At 32.9% G+C, this 24,631-nt stretch overlaps 1 protein-coding gene across 2 annotated transcripts in view; it reads left to right on the forward strand.

Moving 5' to 3' along the window:
- Positions 1-24,631, forward strand: part of LOC126827225 (LIM homeobox transcription factor 1-beta.1) — a 51,955-nt gene that overhangs the window by 20,293 nt on the left and 7,031 nt on the right. Inside the window, exons 1-2 of one of the 2 annotated variants that reach the window (XM_050556476.2) lie at positions 774-870; positions 9,344-9,539. In XM_050556476.2, coding sequence (XP_050412433.1) covers positions 9,349-9,539 — 191 coding nt within the window. In that variant the 5' untranslated portion in view covers positions 774-870; positions 9,344-9,348. Of the gene's footprint in view, positions 1-773; positions 871-9,343; positions 9,540-24,631 lie in introns of those variants that run through there. The other variant, XM_050556467.2, reaches the window with a different exon arrangement.

Genomic DNA, 24,631 nt, shown 5'->3' on the forward strand with positions numbered 1-24,631 from the left:
TATATATGATGGCTATAATATGACGACAAAACTGGTCAATTGATAAGTGAATTTGTTGGTTAAAACAGTCATCTCTGTCCAATAGAGAACTCAACTAGATATGTGGCCGTATTACACGATTTAAGTTTTAGTTAGACCATTACGTTCTTTGACCTTAATTAAATTTAAATTAGTACATCGACAAATACATCTACTAATTAAGACAATAAATAGCTATATATCACACGTTTATATCACACGGTAGATTCGTAACGAAGATTTGAAGAAACGGTAAGTGTTGCAAAAAATGAAAAACACAAGTTATCCTTCTATATAACTGATAATACTATATTTGGAATGTATTTATCCAGTTCTATCGCGTATGTAAAAATGGCTGACACCAATATTGTCCTTTAAGGATGTCGAAATAATTGGTTGTCAGATTACTGGTTCGTCCATTACTATAAGCAAATCGGTTTCAACCCTTACTTGCATAAATGAAATTTACCCGGTTAATGGTCGTCCTTTATACGATTAACGGCAAAAAGTGAAACCGTTGCATTTCATTTTCTCTTTAAATTTCTTTACGGTTATTGTAAAAAAGGCCGAGAAAGAAAGTTATCGACAGTTTTATCGAACACAAATCTCAAATTTGGAAAATGTAAAGTAACAGCTTGAAAGTTTCAAATTGCGATTTTCGTGATTGTTTGGCAGCCGTTGGTCAATGCTGTTGGGTACTGGAGTGGATTATTGTTTATAGTGTAGTTCTATTTGTATCTAGAAGGGTATCTATATATAGATCAGAGATAATGTCAGTGTTCAGACAAGCATGGCGACATTCCGTTTAATTCGGGTTTTATCCGACAACCACATCTCGTAACCCTGTATCAGGTAAAGCTAAAGCTGTTTCCTTAACCAGGTTGGGATTTAAGATGTTATGTACATTTTAATGATATCATTATTGTTCATGAATTAATTTCAAGCAATTATGACGGTTCTCATTAAAATCGATAATGGAATTTTACATACCCCACCTCTTCTCCAGCAAGGCTTTTTTTCTATTCCACGAGTAATGTATACCAAAAGACAACATTTAGAAACAACCTATAGCAGTGATGAATTGACACCCCTAACCCTAGGTTTATGTATCCTTCTTGAGCATAGAATGTTTTTTTTTACAATATCTACTCTTTACTCTTAAAGGAGCTAAATCGCTAACATTTGGGACCTAGAAATTGACACAAGTGGGTCGCAACTCATATAATACTGTAATATGAATGTATATAAACTGATTTACATTCAATCGTTTCCGTTTTACTCTAATTTCAAATCAATTATGTTCCGTGAAATAAGCCAGCAGTCTCAATCGAATGCAAATTCCCAGCGTCTGGTTATTCCAGTCTTCATACGCCGTTTGGTTTGGTGCAATATGTCTAGCCTCGTTCCTCGGGTCTCTTGCTAGAATTTGGGCTGAAACGCATTATGGTACACGATTCGTGTACCAAGGGTAAAATATTTATTTTGTCTTAAATATTGGATATCAGAAGCCCATCTTTTTCCGGTAAGATCACAGCATCAATGTTGTTTTAAATTGACAAATAATTCGTGTTTTAAATGTTGAAGATTTTGGATGATATTGAGTTAGAGACTTAGCTATAACTTTAACATGGGTCGAGAACAACTATATTATAACTCATGTAACAACCAGAATTTATATGTATGTACAGGCGAGCTCTCGCGATTAAGTTATTTGACATATAATGTATCATTTAATTATATATCGAATAGTTTAAGAGATAGATGATCTAGTATATAACGACTTTCTTAAAGAGACAGCTGTCCGAATGCCATTAGTTATCAACTGTTTGTAGGGATGTATGTCCCATTGTAATTATATATTAAATGATTGAAAGGAAAGATGATTCAATGTAACCTTATTGAATGTCTAAAAATGTTGACCTAATGTAATTATATATCGGTCATTTTAAGGGATAGCTGGCCAAGTCTAACGATATCGACTATTATAAAGAATGCATTACTCAGATTACCTTTATATCGACCATTTTGAAGGGATAGATGACCCAAATTAGTCCTATATTGACTGTTTAAGGGTGCTGATCCAGTGTAATTAATTATCGGCTATTTTAAGTGATAGCTGATCAAATTTAATTATATATTTTAAGAGAAAAAATGACCAAGTGTAAATATATCGACTAATTTAAGGGATAACTGACCAAGTGTAAATATATTGACTATTTAAGGGATTTATGACCTAGTGTATCTAAATGTCATATAATCCTATTAGTTTTTTAGCTGGTTAAAAGAGCTTTACATTGAAACTAAACCAACCAAGTTTCCTCGTCATTTCCATCTGTGGTAGACGTAAACATTGAGCACTCTGTATCAGTTATAAAGATCGATAAGTTTTTGTCTACAACATTACACGTTATTCTCGATCAATAGGGTCAATAAATAGCTGTAGATTTGTATAGTTATATTTACTAACAACTTTCTAATGTTGCATGTACTTATTTTTTTATATACGGATAATTTTAGTAGAACGTTATTTGTTGTTCCGTTTCCTATGTATGGTTTCTAGGCGTGGTTCTCATTGATAATACTTGTGACATTAACGACATTAATTTTAAGTTTACATTCAACTTTTAGTTTAGTTTATTTAGTATTAAAACAATATTTGATTTTGTGCATTATAACACGCCATTTTACTGAAAGTTTAAACGGTTCATGGGTATATTGATTTCATATTGAATCTACATAGGGAATAATGTAGATACATTATCTACACGACTACGCGTACAAATACCAATACGGTAAACGTATATAGTTACGATAAACGTCGTATATTAGATACGGTAAACGTCGTACACACGGTAAACGTATACAAATAATTAAAGGCATACGTATGGTAAACGTTATATATTATATAGTTATAATCGTAACGGTAAAAATCCATTTCATACAAATACGATAAACGCACACGGGTATTATAAACGTGTATTGTTTTCGATTAGGGGTTTAACGTCTCCTTCCACTCTGAATATTGCAGACAAACACTTATTCTAGTTGCTGTGGGAGGAAACCGGGTTACAGTAACTCCACGAGGTTGAGAAAGTGCCCGTATCTCCATCCCACATACTCTCACACCAGGAATTGGTGCTATATATACACAATGTAAGGAAGCGGATACAGGGCGGGGTGAGAGGGGGGGGGGGGGGTACGACCCTTCCCCCGCATAGTTGGTGGGATAGGATGGGCATTCACAGCGCGAAGTAATGATATAGTACATGTGTATAAGACATTATGTGATAATTATCACAATGAAATTGAATCACAATGTGGCCCTACTAATTCCTTATAAAAATTGACGTCAAACGGGGTATTGGATTTCTCTCTTTACAAAGCTCGGTGTGTGTTGATGCCAGGAACCTGGCAAACCCGCTCCTGCAAAAATTCCTGGATCCACCCCTGTTAATACTATAACATATAGATTCATGAAATATAAACCTTAAGAGAGGATGGCGACAATCAGACGTATACATGTACAAGCAATTATATTTTGTAAATGTTTACAATATAATATTTACACTTTTTGTAGGATATTTAAGAAATAATTTCCGATATTTGAATTATCAATAATGTCGTTTAAAAACGCCCTTCATGGAGTGCGTGCTATAGGTAAAGAAAAACCCATTTTGTTTTGTTTCTGAATGTGAATTATCTGATATTGATTGTGTATAACATTTAGAATCTATATATACTATTATATTCACTAAAATCGGATTATATCCCACGCTGTCAGCTTTAATTTGTTTATCACTTAGTATAAGTGTCTGATTTAGCTGCTTTCTTATTACCTAGATTTGTTTGTTTGTTTACATGTAACAGATACAAACAAATTAACTAACATTAACGTTGAAACTCTATCTCACTCTCTCTCTCTCTCTCTCTGTAACCCAAAACAAAACTGCGGTAATGAGGGGTTGGGGGAAAATATATTAATATTGTGATGTTTAATTGTTTGATAATATACTGAATTATTGAAGTTATTTTAAACTTTTAGGACGGGGGGTGGGGGTGGGGGTTGTGTGGCCGAATGGTTGACGCATGCGCGTTGGATCAATAGGTCTGTGAATGAATCACGGTGCGCGGGTTCGATTCCCCGCCTGTATAACCTTGTGGGTTTCTCCGGGTCCACCGGTTTCCTCCCACTGCGAAAGAGGCCAACACACAGGCCAATTATTGAAATAAAATTTAACCATATGTTAATCCCGAAGTGACCTAGTTTGTGTTGAATGGACGTTAAACCCAATTTCTCTCTTTCTTTAAACGTTTGAATTGTTACTGATGTATTTTTAGTTAAAAATAAATTTCAAAATATTTCTCATCCTGAATGAAAATAAGTCCACAAAAAAGGCTCCCAACAATTCTGTATTAATAGCGTACCTTTCTCGGTGGGCGTTTTGAAATACTTGTGTATATAAACATAACCACAACCTGTCAATCTATGTGTTTTATCTTATTTGAAAGAATGTGTAAAATCATATCCATATTCATAATATACCTTATTATTGATATCAATTTATTGAATAAAGTATGCCAACAAGTCGTTAAGAAATATTATCAGCGTGAAGATTGGGGACTTGGGCTCTCACGGTGTCAGAGATATGGTTGTAACAGTTTGTTCTATTAGAATAACCACTTCATTAAGATAGTGAGAAAATTCTCTTACCACACGCCGTCTATGGATTAAATCACTTGAAATATTGTTTTTTTTGTTTTTTTTTGATCTTATCATGTTTGGGTAATTTAAAATACGAACAAAAAATATCCTTATATTATTTCCTGTTTTTTTCTTAATAAGCCAGATAATTTTTTTCTCCGTAAAATGATTAAAAACATACAATATGTTGAATTTTGCTAAACTAATCGATGATCCGATTAGGTCGAAGTTTGTATAATACTAAAAATTATAAAATAAATTGAAAAAAATATATGTTTCATTCCTTGAAAAATCATAGAAACATATGATCATATAATTTTCCCCACCCTGCTTTATGTTTATTTATAATGAACTATCGGTTATTTAGGTTAATTAACACTATATCGTAGACAAACTATAGATATTAACAGTTTGTCTTTATTGATATACGTATAACTATATAAAAGGCAGTCGGCGAAATGTATGGACATTATGTATAATTATTTATCAACGAAGAGGGATTTAATATTAAGCGAGGAACATTTAGATTTCTGTTAAAGAAGTTGTTGCGGAAACGATACGCTGAAATATTTGCATGTAATTTTCTGAAGTTCATTAATGTCAGGTAAGCGACACAATAGATTTATATATTTTCTAAATTTTATTTTTCTTATTTTTAATTTGGCTTGTACTAGCGTGTGCAAAGGGGAAATAGAAAATTGAATTCACATAATTATTGTCGAAACTAAAATGGCAATTTTTATTATAAGCACTTTATGATGAATTTATGATGATCTAAAATAGATTTCAATAAATATAGAACGCGAGTATTTTTTTTACTACCGTGTTATAACCGATGGAAAAACCTCAACATGGAACTGTGAGCTTATCGTTTATGAAATAATTTAGAATTTTATGACGGTAATTAATTTTCTTAGACGGATTACATTGGATTAGATTAAGAATATTTGATTTTCCTCATCGAAGAATTTAGTTATTATTAACTTTAGGTTTAATCTTAATTTTTGACTTTTAAAAATAAGGAAATGTGGATTGTTATATTTTAATAACTTTGAGATTAATTCTTTGTGTTTTTACAAATTGAGATTAATTAATAAATGCAAATAATAACTCCTATAAAAAGAAACGATTTTAGAAACAAACGTGACCATTTTCGTTTATACAAACTGACTGTCAAACACATTATTTATATGGCCACCTGTCTAATCTAAAGAGGAAATTTTTTGTTTTCCCAGTTTCATATCATTCATTTCTATCGGAACTTATCATTGTTTTGATGATTAGTATTATATGCTCATCTTTTAAAAAAATACAACCAACCTTGGGTAATATTAAGGACATAATTCAAGAGTTGAAAGTTCTTTTGGAAAAATTTGGATACTGTGAAAATTCTAAGAAAATTCTAAATTGTCTTTTTTAAAAAAAAAATAGATCCTACTATCCACCCATAATATGAATAAAATGGGATTATGCACTCTATAACTAAAGTATTTATATAATAATATCAATAAATTTTGTATCAATTAAACATTATAATATCATATGTATTATTAAATCTATAGTTTATTATTTTAGTATGTGTTCCCCATTAGTCAAAACGTTTTAATAATTGTTTTTTTTTTAAATATATAAAACATAAGACGATGAGGTAGTCGTCTCTCCTTTTTGCATAGAGCAGTTAAATGAAGTTGCCCATAGATTGGCCAACTGAAGGAACAGTTGGCCTTATACGGAATGAGGTTTTATCATTAGGAAATAGTAGGGAATTGAGAATTAAATTATTACGCCGAATAAACATGGGATGTAACATCTGTAAAGCCCCTAACAAAATATGGTTTGAATTAAATGACGAAACGACAGGAGGGTAATCTTGGACAAGAGAGGGGTCAAGAGGCAGGGTTTTGAAATTTTCAATAATTTGAGTCCACAGACCCACGGGAAGACAAATTTTACAGCCTGATATTGTTGTTGATATTTACTTATTGCCTTAGCTGTTCTTTAACACTATAACTCATTAACATAATAATAGTTAATCCTGGAAATCAGCTGAACTTTAACAGGTCATTGAGAACATTTTCCTTCAAGTGCTAATCTCGTGTGCTCACCATTAGAAAGGAAACGTTTTCAAACAGAACCTGAATTGAAATAAAGGCTTATTGTAGTCATATCAAGTCCCCTCTCTATTGCTATCATATTAAGTATAAACATTTATTCTTTTTATTCCTACTTGTTTTGTGCGACTGTTTATTTTTCGTATAAAGCCGTACTGAATTTTACATTCAACCCCGAAATATTAGCACTGATTAGCTCAATGGCGGTGTATCATGTGCGTGAGTTCAAGTACGGAGGGCGAAAACTTTAATTCACAAAAAAATGTCTACAATCTATTATGATATAGATTCTTTTTAGCTTTGTTACCTTGGAACAACATAATATTTGTTATTATCAATATCTTGTAAGGTGCAACAAATCAATTGATTTACGAATATATTAGAATTTCAAAATTACGTTCATCGTATTTCAACAAATAAAACATTGTAAATAATTTTATTTCTTTTTATTTTTTTATTTATTTATTTTGTTACACATAATTCTCCTTATATCTGAAAAAAGAAAAAACCCTGAATTGAGAATTTTTCAAGTTAAAAAGACGGCAACATTGTTTCAATATTTAAAAAAAATTAAACCTATCGATTGCGTCCATTACGATTATTGAATGAAGATTAATATTGCCTTTAAATTTTTCATTTGGCAAATAAAGTGAAAACAACACTTAGAAAATGTATTTTGTTGTGGCAAAATAGTCTTGATTTAAAGGTCCCTGAACGTGCAAAATATGAATAAGGGATTCATGAAGTTATTATTTTTTACGAAAATTAAAAATTATGAGCTTTTCAACAAATTTGACAGAAGCGTGACTTCAGATACACAAAATACGACGAAATTTACAAACATGTTTAGGACCAGTTAAATGAAGACCACTTTCTATTGTAAACACAGCTTTTCTTTGGAAATAAGTGGCTCTAGAATTTATTCTTAACCTTTCTGTAGGCGGAGAAAAGGAAGCTTCGGACAAACTATTCAGATTGATAATATTGGATAATTTAATTGAACATTTTGTCGTTCAAAATATCATTAATCAGCGACATTTGTCCCCCGTCCGCACAGATCATATGACAGTTTCAAGGAGGGTTTGACACTTGACCGTGTCACAAATGTCAAAAATAGAGCTCGGAAATTAAACGAAACGCGCTCCCTTAGTTTTCTCGGTCTTGCGGTCAGCGTGGTTTGAAAGAAAGGGATGTTTGGTAGTTAGAATAATGAAGTTGAATTTATACGCTTAATCCGATAAAAATGGCCATATTAGCTAAAAGCGAACAATAGTCATTGTTGCCATCCTTAAATGTCAGTTGTGTTAAAGGGTCTAGTTCAACCGAATATTGCCGATTTATTGGTGTCTTGGGAACCAAGTTGTTTGAAAACGTTCAAACGGTCCAACTTTATCTGGCCAAAGTCTACTTAACCTGATCGTGCAACAAGGAATAAGATTATACGCTTAACCCCCACGACCACCTGTAACTCAAATCATAGTACGATGTTCTTTTCATTCACTATACATAGAGAAAGTTGTATCTCTTTTATATGTGTTATCTTCTCATTCAGTTTAGCCCTTCATTCATTCAACCCGTGTTTCAATATTTTTGTTTGCGCTGCACGTTTTTCTTATGTTGGGGTTAGATAGGATTTGGTCGAGCTGGGTACAGAAGAAACAGAAGGAGAGATGGCGGAGGGATTTACCTTAAATGAGATATATTGTCATATTTCTATACCCATACTCACCTGAATGTGTGCCAAGTCAACATCAAAGAAGACCGCCTCTCAGGTGGCTTCAGGTGTGTTCGTTCGTTCAACTAGATCTCCTTATACCGTCAAAATACCTTTGTCGGGTAAACATATATTTCGTTTAGACAAAAATCAGAAAAGACCCCTTTTACACTAAAAATAACAGTGAAACTGAGAAGATAAGGGATAAAGTATTTTAAACTTTATGGAGAGATTTTTACAACCCCAAACAAAAGGGTCATCGAGTTAAAGAAAGTATCGGAACTATAAATTTACTACTCAATCCTTGACGTGAAAAACCTCGTTTGGGATTACACCCTTGTTCTACACACATTTCAATGACGTTTTCACGTTTGTACATCGCCGCGGCATTATCATTTTGTTGATCCTACATGAATGGTAAAATTTAAATGCAGTTAAGCAAATTGTAATCTTGAAATGAAATCCTTTAATAGTGGTAATTTTATTGAGATGTTTTGAAGTGGGCTCATGTCGACTGATTTTTATGTCAAGTTTTGGTGAGAAATCAGTCGGCCACTATCGCTGAAGAAAAATACCACATTGCAATAAGAGATTTTTTGTACAGAATTTTTTATTTTATTTTACTTTTGTTCCGCCGTGTAAGATAATTTAAACAGACCCCGGTGCTGTGATATTTGTGTTTTTATTTCTAGCTCTAATTTTCAATATACGGAAATATTCTAAATGTCCCTTATGTTTTAAAATAAAATGCATATTTCATGATGATTTAACGTTTTTTTTCTTTTTGTTCTTTTGCAGGAAAAATGCCGACACAAGCTTTACATAAGGAAATGTGTACTGGTTGTCAGATGCCGATTGAAGATCGTTTTTTATTAAAAGTTATGGAAAATTCTTGGCATGAAACATGCTTACAATGTGCTCTGTGTCAAATGCCTTTGAGTGGTTCCTGTTTTGTCAGAGATAGAAAATTATATTGTAAAACAGATTATGAAAAGTAAGTGGTTATTTATTCTTTTAAAAATAAAATGTATATAATTAGAATTTAAATCCCTTGCTTAGAAAAAATAACTTTTAGCTAGACTATCTAAAAGCAGCATTATTTGTCTATAAAAATAAATCAAGAGCTTCTAGCTATAATCAAAACATTTCTTTTTTTCAAAATTTAAAGATGGTGAGCGTAGTTCCATTCAACCTTCTATTTTTGATATGCATTATTTTGATGTTTATACAGTAACAAAAAAAGGATGTTTCTTTTTAAAAGCTGAAACACTGTCAAACACTTGGTTTTAATGCATGCGCTTTCACTTACTTTAAATTTATAAAATAAACATAGCAGTTAAAATAACTTCTTGAAAAATAATGTAAACATTATCTTTCAATATCAAAAAATATATTTACACCTATACTTAAGAAAAACAAACACAGCAAATTCAATGAACACCGAGTATATGATAGCAAATAATGACGATGTGCATTGAATGCATTAAATAATGTATGAAACTAATTGTGCCGTTAAATGGATAACAAGTTGAATTAAATTCTATAAAAGATAATAATATTAAAAAAGCACCTATTGTTGCAAATATTAAAGATAGGAAGAAAAAACTGACTGAGTTGTCTCTTAATTAAAAAAAAATTTGACCGTTAACGAGTTCTGACGGCAGATGAAATGAAAATATTTTATAGGATTGATTAGATTTCGATTAACTTTACTAATCCGATAAATTTAGTAACACGCAACCTATAATACAATGCTGTTTTTTTTTTTTTTTTTTTTTTTCATTTCGTTTTTCGTGAAATTGGAAATCCGACGATATGAAATTTCTCCTCTTAATTTCGGTGTTCCAATAAAAGATACCCTTGAATGAAACAATAAAAAATCTGCCGAGAGAAAACCTGTAAATAAATATGGCAATAAAACAAACATTGATCTAACATAATACACCCAAATTAGTCAGTGCGATTTATTAAAGCCAAATCTCCAGTTATTTCATCTGTTATTGGAAAAGATGTAATATGACGGTGAAATAAAATGTAATAATGTTTTTTTTAAACACCAGAAACGGAAAACGCAATATTAAAAGTGGACGTTCATAGAGCTGTGCTAACCATGTAAATGAGATCTCTTAACACCAGATAATGAGAGATCCAGCACGACAAGACATATGTCAGCTTTTATGTCCAATTACTCACTGGGGAACATGGCTTATTGTATCTCTTGTAAATATCTTAATAGAACAAACACGATTATTAGGTCAATTTGGTTCCCAACTTTCAATTATACGTTTAGCGCTTCTGATTTATTACATCGTTTCTTCTCCCCGCCAACCATTCACCGCAGCCTATGAGCTCGGGTCGTGAGCCGTGACGTAATAATGGAAATTATCCCCCAGAGGGCGATAATGATAATACTGAGCAAATACAACTGCATCCCGGAAACTAATTTGTAAACGAAATTATTCTCTCACATGTTATTGATATAGTATGGAGAGGCTTTGACTGACAATATGAAAAAGACTAATATGGCAGGAATCTAATAAAATGACTTGACATGAAGGACTACATGTTATGTTTGAAGTCAACAATTGAGCTACATAAAAATGTGTCTTGTAGACCCCCCCCCCACCTTCCAACTCTAATAAAAAAAAACCTATAACATACATTTCATACCTTCGTTATAATTACCAAATTGACATATTTAGATATAGTTTATAATTTTTAAGATATGAATGGGAAGGGTTCTTATAATTATTTCAAATAAATATTTTGAATTAAAAATTAATGGACAACAAACGCCACCCGGTTTGAAGATGGATTCCATAATTTAAAAATATATAAATTGGAACAATATTATCAACTTATATTATATCTTTGTTTAGGTAAAGGGTACAACACTAACACGTCTTATCTAAAATCATCATAATTTGTCCCCGACCTCTGTGTCAAAAATAGCCCATATACCCAAAGTGAAGGCCATCTTAAATAGTCATAAATCAATCGAGTTGGTTGTCACATTTAAAGGTATCCACGCGATGCTGGCAGCCAAGTTACAACTAAGAGCTTTGCGTTTCGTTTCTTTTCTTTATTCCAAAATCTAAACAATTGATTAATTGATTGTATAATCCTAAGTGTTTCAAGGCGTGATCTTGACCACATGCTGAACGTTGATCTGCCTGTTTTAGTCATAGAACCAACAAAAAGTGTCAATCAGAACAATCATTTGTCCAAATATTGATTGTGATGACAAATGTCAAGCAGACAGGACGGTGATTCTAGGACTGTTATGGAGAGTCTTGAACGATTATCGACGCACAGTACAATAACATATAGGTTCGATTATTAGCGTTTCTGAACCGGCTTCTGTAAACAGAGACATCTAAATATTTAATGTATACTTTAAATTCAATAACTGTTACTTGGTACAAGGTCTATGACATAGGTATTCCCATGTCTATTCACGAAACCTTCTGAATATATACGTTTAAAATTTCGATGATTGGTTGAAAATCTAGACGAGGGTCAATATTGTGAATTGAAGAACCAGCCAGAGCACGTTTCCGTCAAAATGGTAGCTTACACCATCTGGGACCATTTACATAATTTGATAGTTCTCCGACTGCTCACTGCGTCTGAGTTTTGTGTCTTTAGCTTGTGTTTCCAGTTGTCTCTGCGACGTGCTGTTAACCCTCAATTAATATAAGGTTGCATAATTATGAACATAGAAATTTTTCTTAAATGTACGTAGATATAAAATGAAATTGCAAGTGGTTGCGAATGGCGAAACATTTTCCATAAAATACCAGAAACTCTGTCCTTATTATCAGATTGTATACAACTGTATTATCGTTTACTTTAGTTATTTACCTGACAGGTGACGTGAACAGTAAAATAAATAATCATACAAGATAGGTTATGTCTTTTTAAGCATCATATACATAGTTTCTACCACGATAAGACATATCCACCCAATCTTACCGTAGTCTTAACTTAATCCTTAAACCATTGATAATTGTCCACCTTATCATACGACTTAATCACCATAGTTAGGATTGTAATGCTGTAAAGATATCCGTATCATCTAAATGATAATTGTATCCAAAACTAGAATTCTGGGCTTTGATGGTGAATAGGTATACGCGTTATGTATTGTATTGAAGTGTTTCTTGTAGAAGGTAGGGTATGCTTACGCTATATGAAACAACTATTCCTTCTTAAGGAGTTCACAAGACACACAACTAAAGCGTGTGTACTGTGGCCTAGCGTTGTTTATTAATTGGGTAACATCACCACACTTCGGAAAATTTGTACGCTTTAGTTCTGCTCGCCTCTCATAAACTCTTTTTCCTTTCGTGTAGTTTTTTAAAATTGCTATCTGTACTTAATATTTAAAAAATGTGAATGTGTTTGACGTCTCTTCCCTTTTGTGTTTGCGAAATTGTACGTTATCAAACCTAGATAGTCAAACCCTTTGGCCACAAATACTCTTATAATATTTTAATCTGGGAATCATTAATCGCCCAGCACCCATGGTGATAGTCTAATCCACACCAATCTAGTTCTATGTTAAATGTAAGTGTTTAGGGAACAGTGATATAGAGTGAAAAAAAAAACAATCCAGCCCCAGCCTTACAACATTCTTTTGAGGTTGGTTAAACATACATTATGCAATATCTAAATCTGCCTATTGCAGGTCTTTCTTTAGGCCTGAAATGTTTTCTAAAGTATTAATTAGACATTAATTAACTGACCCAGGCCTTAATCAACTCTCGATGGCATCAGATTTCTCCGATATTAAATAGATTAGAATGGTTCAGCGATACTTTGATTTCATCAAATATGGAGGACCGAGACTTAGCTTCGATCAACCAGTACGGTGGTTGAAATTATTGCACACGTCAGTCAAACCTTCAAAGGCTAATATCTTCGCTTGCAATAGAGTAATTTGAATGAAATTTTCAAATTATTCATTTTACATCATCTACTTTCGAACTATTATAGCAAGAATGGCTAGTTCTTTATCTAAATCTTACATAATGTATCTTTAATTTGATATTAGTTTTTTCCAAAAAAAGAACTAACAAGTATTGTTTATCATATTAAAACTTGTCCCTTTCAAGACGTATATATTAAATTAAACCACCATAAATAGTACACAAAGTCATGTCGAAAGTTTCAAGTCCCTAAAAGGAGGCCAGCCATGTTAATGTCTCGAGGAGATCTTGTCTCATTTACATAAGGGACCATCAAAAATCGATAGTATGTTCAAATAGGAGGAGATATTAGATTTGTTCCGTATTGCCTCTATTTACACGCTTTGTCCGCTTTTATTGTGCCATTACTCGTTCTTCGTTTTTCACCTATTCAAATGTTCGTATAAATAGACGGGCATCATCATTTGTGCATCAGTCACAGTTAATGATCGATCTGGCAGTGAGAAGCAAGTAAAGGGCGTATAGAGGCGTTCTATCGCCTCGTTAAGCTTGTTTAGCGTATGAAAAGATACGAGCCATCTTTAAAGCCGTTATTGAAATATGATATTAATCAAACAAAACAGTCGTCTTTTTCACACACAGCTTTATATTAGCCTGTCAACAAAAACACCCTCAAGGGAAAGCAACATGGGGTAGTGATGGCCATATAAGTGATTCTTAATGGTGTAAAGTAGCGTGTAAAGTGAAAAATACAAACAAACATCTTTATTTACAAAATAGTATATAACTTAATAAGTCAAAGCACGCCCCTTGTCGAACGTTTTAAATATAAGATTAAATGTATGTCTAAATAGTTTTATTACCATCATTGTTGGGCAATAGATAGATAGATTGGTAACACATCTAAGAGCAATCGGGGCTGTCTGGATTATTTTCGGCTGTTAAAAATGTAAAGAAATGCATCATAATACCTTTAATTGGATAGTTTCTTGGAACCACAATGCATTTTTGATATAGAATGTGATATCTAGAAATTTCTTGGCGGGCGGGAAAAAAATCACTAGATTAGCGATTCTATGAGCGCTACGATCTTATGCCGACGTCCATTTAAGAGAACAGGGCAGATTTAGATTCAGAATGAGCGAGGTGGTGACAAAGTTTAAATGGATAGGGGGAAAATGAAAGTGAATATTCAGTATAAGCTTGAATAAGTTTTCGAGGAGCGGCAGCGATTGTGTTAAGAAGGGCAAGTTAGAGATGTACGAAATATAAGGAGTGAAAAGGCCATCTTATAAACCTCTCTTAACTGTCCCCCTTAAACAAACATAACACTCTCAGTTTGACAACAACAAATCTTTTGATATACACTATATGAAAGAAGAAAAATTTAACATCAATATAAACTTACACTTACTTTGATAAACCTTACATACACTTGTTTATAAATGATAAATATTTACTTCAAAGTAACGCCGAAAATACCTTGCCACGAAAGAACATTTCATTCGCAAATTGTCATTAATTTAAAATGTTTAAAAGTTTAAAAATGCATGAAAATTGCATTTCAAAGTAGACATAGCATATTTTGCCCCCAAGCATTGACTTTTCTCGCAAAGGGATTATAAAATAATAACTTTGGTCATAATATATAAGATACCATAAATACCTAAGAATTGTAAAACCCATGATGACGTCTTTCTTTTAATAGTTTCAGACAGGTACTGAATACGTAACAGACACTATTCAAAGCTGTCGCCACGATGAGACCGACTGGCCAAAGAATTATAAAATGAAAAATCTACAAATATTCAAAAAAAAAAAAAAAAAAAAAAATAAATAAAATAAATTAAAATTTAGTCCAAAGAAGACTGGTTCGATCATAATTACTGAAATATGAAAAGAAAACCCAAGATGTCATTCCCATGATTTGTCAAACGCCCAAACCTCATTTACGTAGAAAACAATATGGTAAAATCTGTGTGATGTTTCTGAAAATATTCCGACACAAAATGAACATCCTGTTTTTTGTGTCTAATCTGGGCTTTCATATTATTATTGGTATTCTTTTTATATTGTTTCTCTCATCCAAACATTACCTTTAAGTAGTCAGTCAATATTTTGGTCACTGTCTCACACAGCTGTGCTCCTTTTATCCCGTGTCCACTTTTGAAAGGATTCCAGCAAACTAAAATGTCCATGTACAGCACATTTCCTATGTCCACAAATTAACATACTTACTATTGAATATAAAAAATGACATGACATATAAAATAGGGATTAGGAGAACAATACATCGCTATGTGATTTCACTGTACCGTGTAAGCGCGCTTCATATTATATGATGGAAGGGGTTTTTCAAATTCTTTATGAACTCCGAAACTTCGACTATAGGGAAACCCACCGCACAGGTCAAGCATAACCGATATCCGTAGGCTGTTATTAGCTGTAAATATGTTGAAAACATCACAATTCTATGTTGCGGCACTTTTAGTTTAATCTCATCATTTGTGTCACTTCCTCAAAAGAGCAAGAGATGAAAAAGGATAATCTTTGATCTCTTTTAGTCATTATGTGCAATGTGTGTATGGAGCTTAGAATCGCGATTCTTTGATTCCGGTTACCCCTTCACCAGCTGATAATTTTGTTAATAGAACAGGTGGCAAAAAATATTCTAATATTTTGATTTTATTGTGACCACAACAATATACTTTAAAAATATTTTGATGATTTTTGTAAGTAAAATAAACATGATCTTCTTTTTCCTCTCGCCGGACCGGCTTTCCCTACACATATAAATGATTGATTTTAGAGTTATTTTGTGGTTAGATAGTTTCTTCAAAACAAAATTCCTAATTCCACCCGTTTAACTTGAATAATTTTATAAACTTGTCGTTATTCTGGCAACATTTCCAGAAATATTGATGAGGTCATTGCTTATCTGACAGCCTCTTGAAAGTTGTGAAGTAGATAGATCCAAGTCAATAAAATAGACTTGACTGTAAATAACTACCAATTACTTGTAAATACTAGCTTATCATTGGTAAATAATGACCAATTGTAATTAAGAAAGTTTGATCAACATAATAGCTGCCAGGATCTTGTACTATCCTCTTCACGGTTTCTGTGATTATAGAGGCGATAACTCTGATCCCCGCACTTTTAATATAATAACCTTAAATTATAGCAGTTTTATTACACGTGTCACTGGATAAATCTTGTGTAATTGACCCCCAATCTAATCATGGCGTATAACTAGGGTGGGGTGGAGCACTTCCAAACCCAACCGATCTCTTCATCTGAAGTTCACATTATTACACGTGTCACTGTACAAATTTGGTGTTATGCAATCATGGCGTGAAGCTAAGGGGTGGGTGGGGGCACTCTTTAAACACCAAAGGTCTCTTCATCTGAATTTCACATTTTTTGAGGTGTTATTTTTTATGTAGGTTCCCGATTTTCGGAAATTATTGTTGTGTATACAGACAGTTACTCTGCGATTTCAGCAGAGCATCTGCACTCAAATTGTAATACCATGATAAAATATACAATCGCACAGCCAGCTGTCAGACTGGTTCTTTTTCACAGTCATTCTCCTTCATGGTAAATCTAGAGATTTGAGGATCATCAAAATCAAATAAGTCATCTTGGAATATGACTAACGTGACAAAAGTTGTATTCCAGCAACAGAGTTATGTCAGATTGAGTCTTCGTGTACTTCCGTTCTGTGAAGAGCCGTTTTGCTTAATTTTAATGTCATTAGCGTTATATCCGACACCTAAGATTTAACTAAATACGGAATGATCAAATTGTCAATTAACGTATCGACGGTGATATAAATATTTCTGTTGCACTAAAACATGTTTATCAGAACTTCAATGAAACTGTGATAACTTAGTTTCTTGGCTGGTGCATATCCAATCATGCGATTAAACGATTTTAATATTGTCAGTAATTAAGATGTACAGCCATTAAGCGAACTTTTGTCAACACCCAACGGCTAAATAGCTCAATGTCCTCGGTTTGTAAGGAAGATTCCATCATAAATAACTTTCTACAAAATTACACCGGAACGCCTTTTTACCTTAATGGCAAAATCTGTCATTGGCGGCCATTGTTTTTTAGATTGATCAGCGCGAGCCCGACGTGTCGTCAAACAATTACTTCCCCTTCTTTCTCGCGACTCACCCTCGACAAAAATAATACTGGTAATTACGTGTGTCGTTATTAATGGTGGATGAAATTAGATTACGATGTACAAAGGCTACCTTAAGAGTGACTTTTGTCCCTGTGTTAATAAATACAGGTCGATGATAGGAATTAAACATATGAAAGAAAGGAAAAGTCATTTAGCTTTGACTTTAGAAAAACCAACAAATCCATCTTCGTTAAGTAGCTTTATAGAGCTTTATAGAGATGTGTCAATACCGGTAGATAACAGAGTTTATATATTATTAAAGTTGTCTAATGAATATAAATGAGATTGTGGCGATTGAAGATGCGATTAGGAACTATAGTTGATATAATAATTAATCAAGTTTCGGATAATCAATTTTTTTAAGCACATGTTTTAAGGCGCGTGTTTTTATTTTCAATATGCTGGATATATGTAATTGACTTTGTTAGCAATATTTGAATTTAGAGATTTGAGTGTTTGATCATTTCTTAAACAAATGAGTATTAATTTAGAGCGAGTTCAAATACTAATGAAAAAGAATACAAAACACCCATGAAATTTAACAATTTAAAAAGCACAATATCAAATGCATTATAATTCATACAAAGCTCAACGTAGAATTTGATAACTCAACCCATTTGGTGTACATGTTCAGCGTCCATGCTATAAAATCAAGACATACTCCAGATGGAAACGTTCCCGGGTACGTGTCAATAAAATTACCATTGGCACAAAATCATCAGAAAATCTCAAGTTTATTGGTTACTTTCAGCACGTAGAAGTGAATACATTAAGGAGAACTTTCAAGATCCTTTCTTTTATTTCCCGATATCATTTACATACTCAAGTGCTTCAAAAATACAATTTGAAGAAAAGATCGAGAGTATGCAGTACACGAGCATTTTTTTTTAATCTCTTCGATCTTTCTGACTTTTTGTACGGGAAAGGTTTTGGTTCATGCTAGTGGGGATGCATAAATTAAGTGTTGTCGCGTGATCGTTACAATGTTTGCTGTCAAGGAATTGAAATAAGTCGTTTTTAATTCAGAAATACCCCTCTCTTGTAGTATTATATAGATTCGTGGCTTAGTTGCATAAAGTATAAAGTTGTTTCATTTTATTTGAATAATCCCCTGTACAACTATCACGCGGTTTATACAGATGGTCAACGCCATAATACCAAGGCCTGTACATTTTCACAGGTTAAAGGGGAACCTCTTGTGAAAGACGTGAAGTATGCATGAAGCATTTCATTCTTGTGTAAAAGAAGGTAGAAAATGGCTATTCTCTACCGTGTGAAGGAATAAAGGGTTATTTATTCTTCAGCGTGTGAGGAAAGAAAAGAGTGTTGTGATCGGATTTTCACCGTGTAATGTCGGCCTATTGTGAAAGGCAAGATATATTTTGCCTCTCCAGGTGTGAGGACCAAAGGGCGATTAAGAACAAGAGCGACAGTCCCTAAAGCCGGGATTAGCAAAGAGGGGGTCGCGATGAGGGGGACAGAGGTCGAGACTTTGCAGTGTTCTAAATTCTGATACCGACGTAGACTTTGTTGTCACGTTTTTTTTAAAAAAGAAAATAAGAAAAAAAAGTGTTTCGCTGGCCATTATTAGGATTGATCGAGACTATCGAGATTTTTCAGGTGTATATGGTGTATTGATGAAGTCAAAGAAAAAAAGGATCATCTCACAATGATATACTGGTGAAGTGGCCCATATTGTCACCTGTATGAAAACAAGTACTTTCGGCTGTTTTTATTGGTTACAAGATTGTTTTTTAGTTGGCTTTGTTTTGGTTTTTCCCTCGAATATAGCTATAACATCAAAACCTTGATGATGCCCCCCCCCCCCCACACCGGAAAGGTGAATCGTCTTTATCGAACTTTTGTATAATCATAAGTCTTATATACTTAAAAAAGTTAGTTTCTTTTGAGGCCGTATTTACTGACGACTAAGGAAGCTATAATTATTAGTCTTATATACTTAAAAATCTAGTTTCTTTTGAGGCCTTATTTACTGACAACTAAAGAAGCTATAATTGGATATTCCTATATAGACTTGTATGTTTGTATTTAAAAATATCAGTAACCATTCATTCCGAATAGTAGATTTTTTTTTAATTAGTTAAACGTGTGAAATCTACTAATTGTTTCTATCGTAATTTTTGAGGTATAGGAGATATGTGAAGCGTATAGCAATCAGATAGGAGCGACCGGGCTTATATATATAATTAAAAGCCGACATATTTAATATTAACCCATGGTGTTCGACATAATACCGATAGCTCACCAGGAAACCTTTGTCTCTACTGACAGGGCTTCTTGTTCCGGGCTGCTCTTATTAAATTCCATCGTCATAAATCTCCAGTTCCACTGATATTAAAAATTCCCCATGTCATAGCCGTCTTGGGTTTCATTATTTTTATGGTAGTACAGAAAACAAAGCGTCTTAAATTCAACATCGCATGGGTCTATTGCAAATAGACATAGTAAAACATTCTTGAGCATTTTCAGAATCGGTCTACCAAAGTAACCTATAAAGTTTACTCAAAACATGGTTCGGTTTGGCGTGTAAAATTATAATCTAGATTTTAAAATCATAATCTAGATTTAAAAATCATAATCTAGTTTTCAAAATTGAAAATTAACTAATTGAAATTAATCTATAAGATTAGAAAAATTAAGTTTAAAAAAAACAGAACAAAAAAATACATAGAAATAAATATAGGAAACAAGTTTAAAGGTAAAACAACAGTTCGTATTTGAGCTTCTCTAGTATTATGGTAACTCTTATGACCTTAATGCCCACAATTTGAAAAAGATCCGTTAAAAATTATAGCCTCTATCTCGTTCACGTGACGACGTAATAAAAATTACATTATTATAACTACGACGAGTTTTTGTGTGTGTTATTATTATTAAACATATTTGAAACTTTTCTGTAAAAAGTATCATTTTATTTTAATAGATTGACCATTATTTTTATACGCTACATGATTCTATAATACTTTACTTCCATAAAATATGAAACAGTCTTGTAAAATTATTTATTTAGAAACATAAGTGTATAAAGTATGTCCATTTTTTTTTTTTTTTTTTTATAAAACTCACTTTATTAAAACATTTGCGTAGTCTGAAAAAATAAGTTTGGTTGTAATGTTGTTCTACATGGATTGTTTTAAAACTGAGCTTGACGTAATGTTACAAATGTCATTCAATAATTTTCTATCAATGAATAAAAACTCAAGATTAGGCATAATGTTTTGGGGCGCATATCTTTTTAAAGCTATTATTATATACCATTACGGCGTTTGGTTAAAATTTTGTGTTCACGGGTATTTTTACTTTAAATGATATAAACACTGACGAGTATTAATTGTTACTGGAAGTGTTATTGAAGTATCATTAGTGTCACTTCCAGTTAGGCCACAAAGATGTTGGAATCTGAATTTCCTTGGTATGTAGATTTATATTTGACATTTATAGGATTATTTTACAGAATCATTTACAAAATAAGTTGGTATACTCGTGTTGGCTTTCTTGATACGATGTAGCATCAATCCCCGAACCTTTGGCTACGGCATTAAAGGCGCTGGAAGAAACATCACCAAGGAAATGGTAAAATGTTAACTACTGTCTAGCGAGATTTAATGTCGGGAAGTTGATGTGAAATTGAGCGGATAATGAAATTCTTTTTCTTTGAATTACGAACTTGGGATTAATGAGTGAGAGAACTAGCAGTTAAAACAGGTGCTGGATAACAATAGCATCAGTTTGTTTCCACATTATCCAGTCACAGACATAATGGTAAATTCCATATTGAAATGCAGATGTGTTCATGGCCCTTCTCGACTTTGAAACGGCTATCAGTAGCCAAAGTTAATTGACGTTGAAAAGAATAATTATGGATGAAAGGGCCGTGTGTGTCGAGGAAGAAATGGACACATTTAAATAATCAGAACTTCTCGTTGAAACCCGCACATTGAGTGACAGCGTCACTAACGTCTTCTACCATTTTAAAACAATCCAACCATTACTCAGAAGATAAAAATTAACAAATTCACATGGACTTCACGCTCTCACGTCATTAAACATTCGCCATTGTAATTAAAAGACAAAACCAGAGACGAACATAAAACAAAACGATTTCCGTTTCTGCCTTACTGCCTTTTCTTTCTAAGAAAAACATTTTAAATCACACCCTTTGATATAGCTCATCTGTAAAGTCAAATTTGCATATTTAAAACGTTTTTGTGAATGTCTCTAAAATGTTGCTTTTGTTCTATTTAAACATCCAATTGTTCTATTTAAACATCCAATAAAAAGAAAATAAAAAAAATGTCTGCGCAATTTTATAAATGTTGTTTGGAAGATATTTAAAACAATTTTACAAATCTTAAATATTATGTTTTAATCTGGAACATATCTGTAATTACTTGTGTCAATTGCGAAATGCCACTCAAAGAAGATGGGACGTATCTGGTTAAAATTGGAACATTTTGGTTAAAATTGGAACATTTTGGTTAAAATTGGAACATTTTGGTTAAAATTGGAACATTTTGGTTAAAATTTGTTTAATTCTGTATATATTTTGCCCCCCCCCCCCTGTGTTTTTCGGATTAAAATACGTTTTGATTTAGATTGACTATAAGCTTATAGTTATGTAAATGACTTTTTATGTTTCGTTGGGAATATAAATAAATAAATACCATGTCTGTTGATGGAACTTTCTTGTTAAAGGTCACAGAACACGTGCCACTCCAACTTTGTAAATAAGGAAAATTGTCTGAAGAAACAAAAACAAAAAGAGAATTCGACGCTCGCATTTCTGTGAGTGCGGTATTAATCACAAAACAAAAGAGTTTGCATTAACGGGCAATTGTAGTCTCACAGTGAATAAATCAAGTCTGCAGTGAATACTCTACAGCTGCGGTATTGGATAATTGATCTATTATTCCAAGGGAGAAACATTTGCATAATTTGTTGAAAGTTCGTATCGAACTCTTGTCGTGAGGGAGTTGTAACGGAAAAGATTAGATAGCGATCAACCTAACGGCTTTCAGCTTAAATCAAGTTTTTATTTTATCAAACAATTTGTGTACAATGTCGACTGAGCACCAACTTTATACCATTGCGCGATGCACTGTGGGAACACCGCTTGGTTCAAATGGATCTGTTGTCTGGAATCAGTCATGTATGAGTTGTCTTTTCCTTCTTACAAGGCGCTGTTATGAGCGGCTTTACTTAAACACGAGTCAAGTTAGTTCGTAGTTTTTGTAGACAAATATATATTGTTGTAATCCCCAAAACTCAACGTAACAACGATGACAACAGATCAACAGTGCTATTGATATTTGGGAAGCGTCAAAGCCTGATGTAAAGAATAGACAGGTCATTGGAGTTAATGATTTGGTTTTTAACTCACATGTTTTACTCAGTTCTGCCATTAATGTTCAATAACCACAATATAGTATGTTCTAGTTTGTGCCGAACCAAATTTATGCAAATACCCTTTTAAACACCATAACCACACGATTTCCTCATTATGTTCTGATTTTGTGTTGTTAATCTGTCTTCGATTTATTAGGCTTTGTTATTGAACACAAATAAATGCCACTGGCAACATAAAAATACATTTGAAATTGACTATTTTGTGTCATTTTAAAATTAATGCACCCATGCATCAACTATGGATAATCGAGACTCTTTACAGTTATTTGAGTGAGAAATCAACTGCCCATTTTCTTTGATCTTTCAGAAGATAGCCGCCGCGTTATCTTACATATAAAATATATGTGTCTTAAACAAACTGAAAGTTAAGTTACGATATGGCTTGTCATCCATACATAAGCTAAACGAGGAGTAAAATGGCTGATTTAATGACAGCCATCTTGAATTTTGCTGCGTAACGCATTTTTCCCTTGTGTATCGAAGTATTAATGGATTAATTTTATGACAGCGCTTACATTCTGTCTAAAAGGTTATTGTTTGATAAACACTGACTTCAAACCCACCAACCTGGATTTTCCTCCCGTATTTTTGTTTGAAGTCTTCAAGTTGTTTGCATTTTTATAAATTTATGACTTGTGAATTCTTTATAGTATAAGTGGGTGCTAGTAGAATATAGTTGTTTGAATAATGTTTATGTTAAGATACCACTGATGTCCAGACTCCAGATTCGTCAATCATGCAAGCTTTTCATAAAGAAATAGAATAACTTTCGAATTCTGAATACAGACGTCGTACGTGTAAAGTAATTTATGAATGATGAACAACTTTATCTTAAACTCCATTCAATAGAAGTTTGTGACTTTGGGATATCTTTTTGCCGTTTTGGATTGCTAGAAATGGCACGCTTTCTCTTATTTTCAATCAGAGATATTGTTTTGCCGCTTTTGATTGCTGGGCATAGTATATATACCAGAAGAAAATTAAACCTTAACTCCATTGTATACGCTTTATGTCAGTAATCCGAGTAAATAATCTTCAATGTTAGAATCTGATATTGATGGCATCATTTTCAATTGAATATTAACTCATTTTATGAAACGGATGCCTTTATGTCAGTTATTGATACCGGTAATCCGATATTCCGTTAATATCACGAAAAACAATGATCCGCAGTGAAAAAATAAATTGACTCTGTATACTAGAGAGGAAAATATTGACATTGTTTGTATATCAATATGATTTACATTTGATATTTTAAAACTAATATGACTGTAATCAATTCTATAGATCAAGAAAACAAGTTGGATTTTTTTTTTTGGTGCTGTTTTAAGTTCGTTTCGCAGCGAATCTTTCTCGTGTATTTGAACTGCCAACGTTTGGTAACCAATGTAATGTTTGATGAAGTGTATAGCTGGCGGTTTTTAATAAAGTCAGAACATAACGGTTGACCAATCAGCACATGTAACTGTCAATACGGTTTCCAGGCTAACTTCACCAACCGTTATAATATGAACACAGAGGGATCTTCAGAAT

Source organism: Patella vulgata, chromosome 1, assembly GCF_932274485.2.
Source record: "Patella vulgata chromosome 1, xgPatVulg1.2, whole genome shotgun sequence".
Classification (NCBI taxonomy): Eukaryota; Metazoa; Mollusca; class Gastropoda; family Patellidae; genus Patella; species Patella vulgata.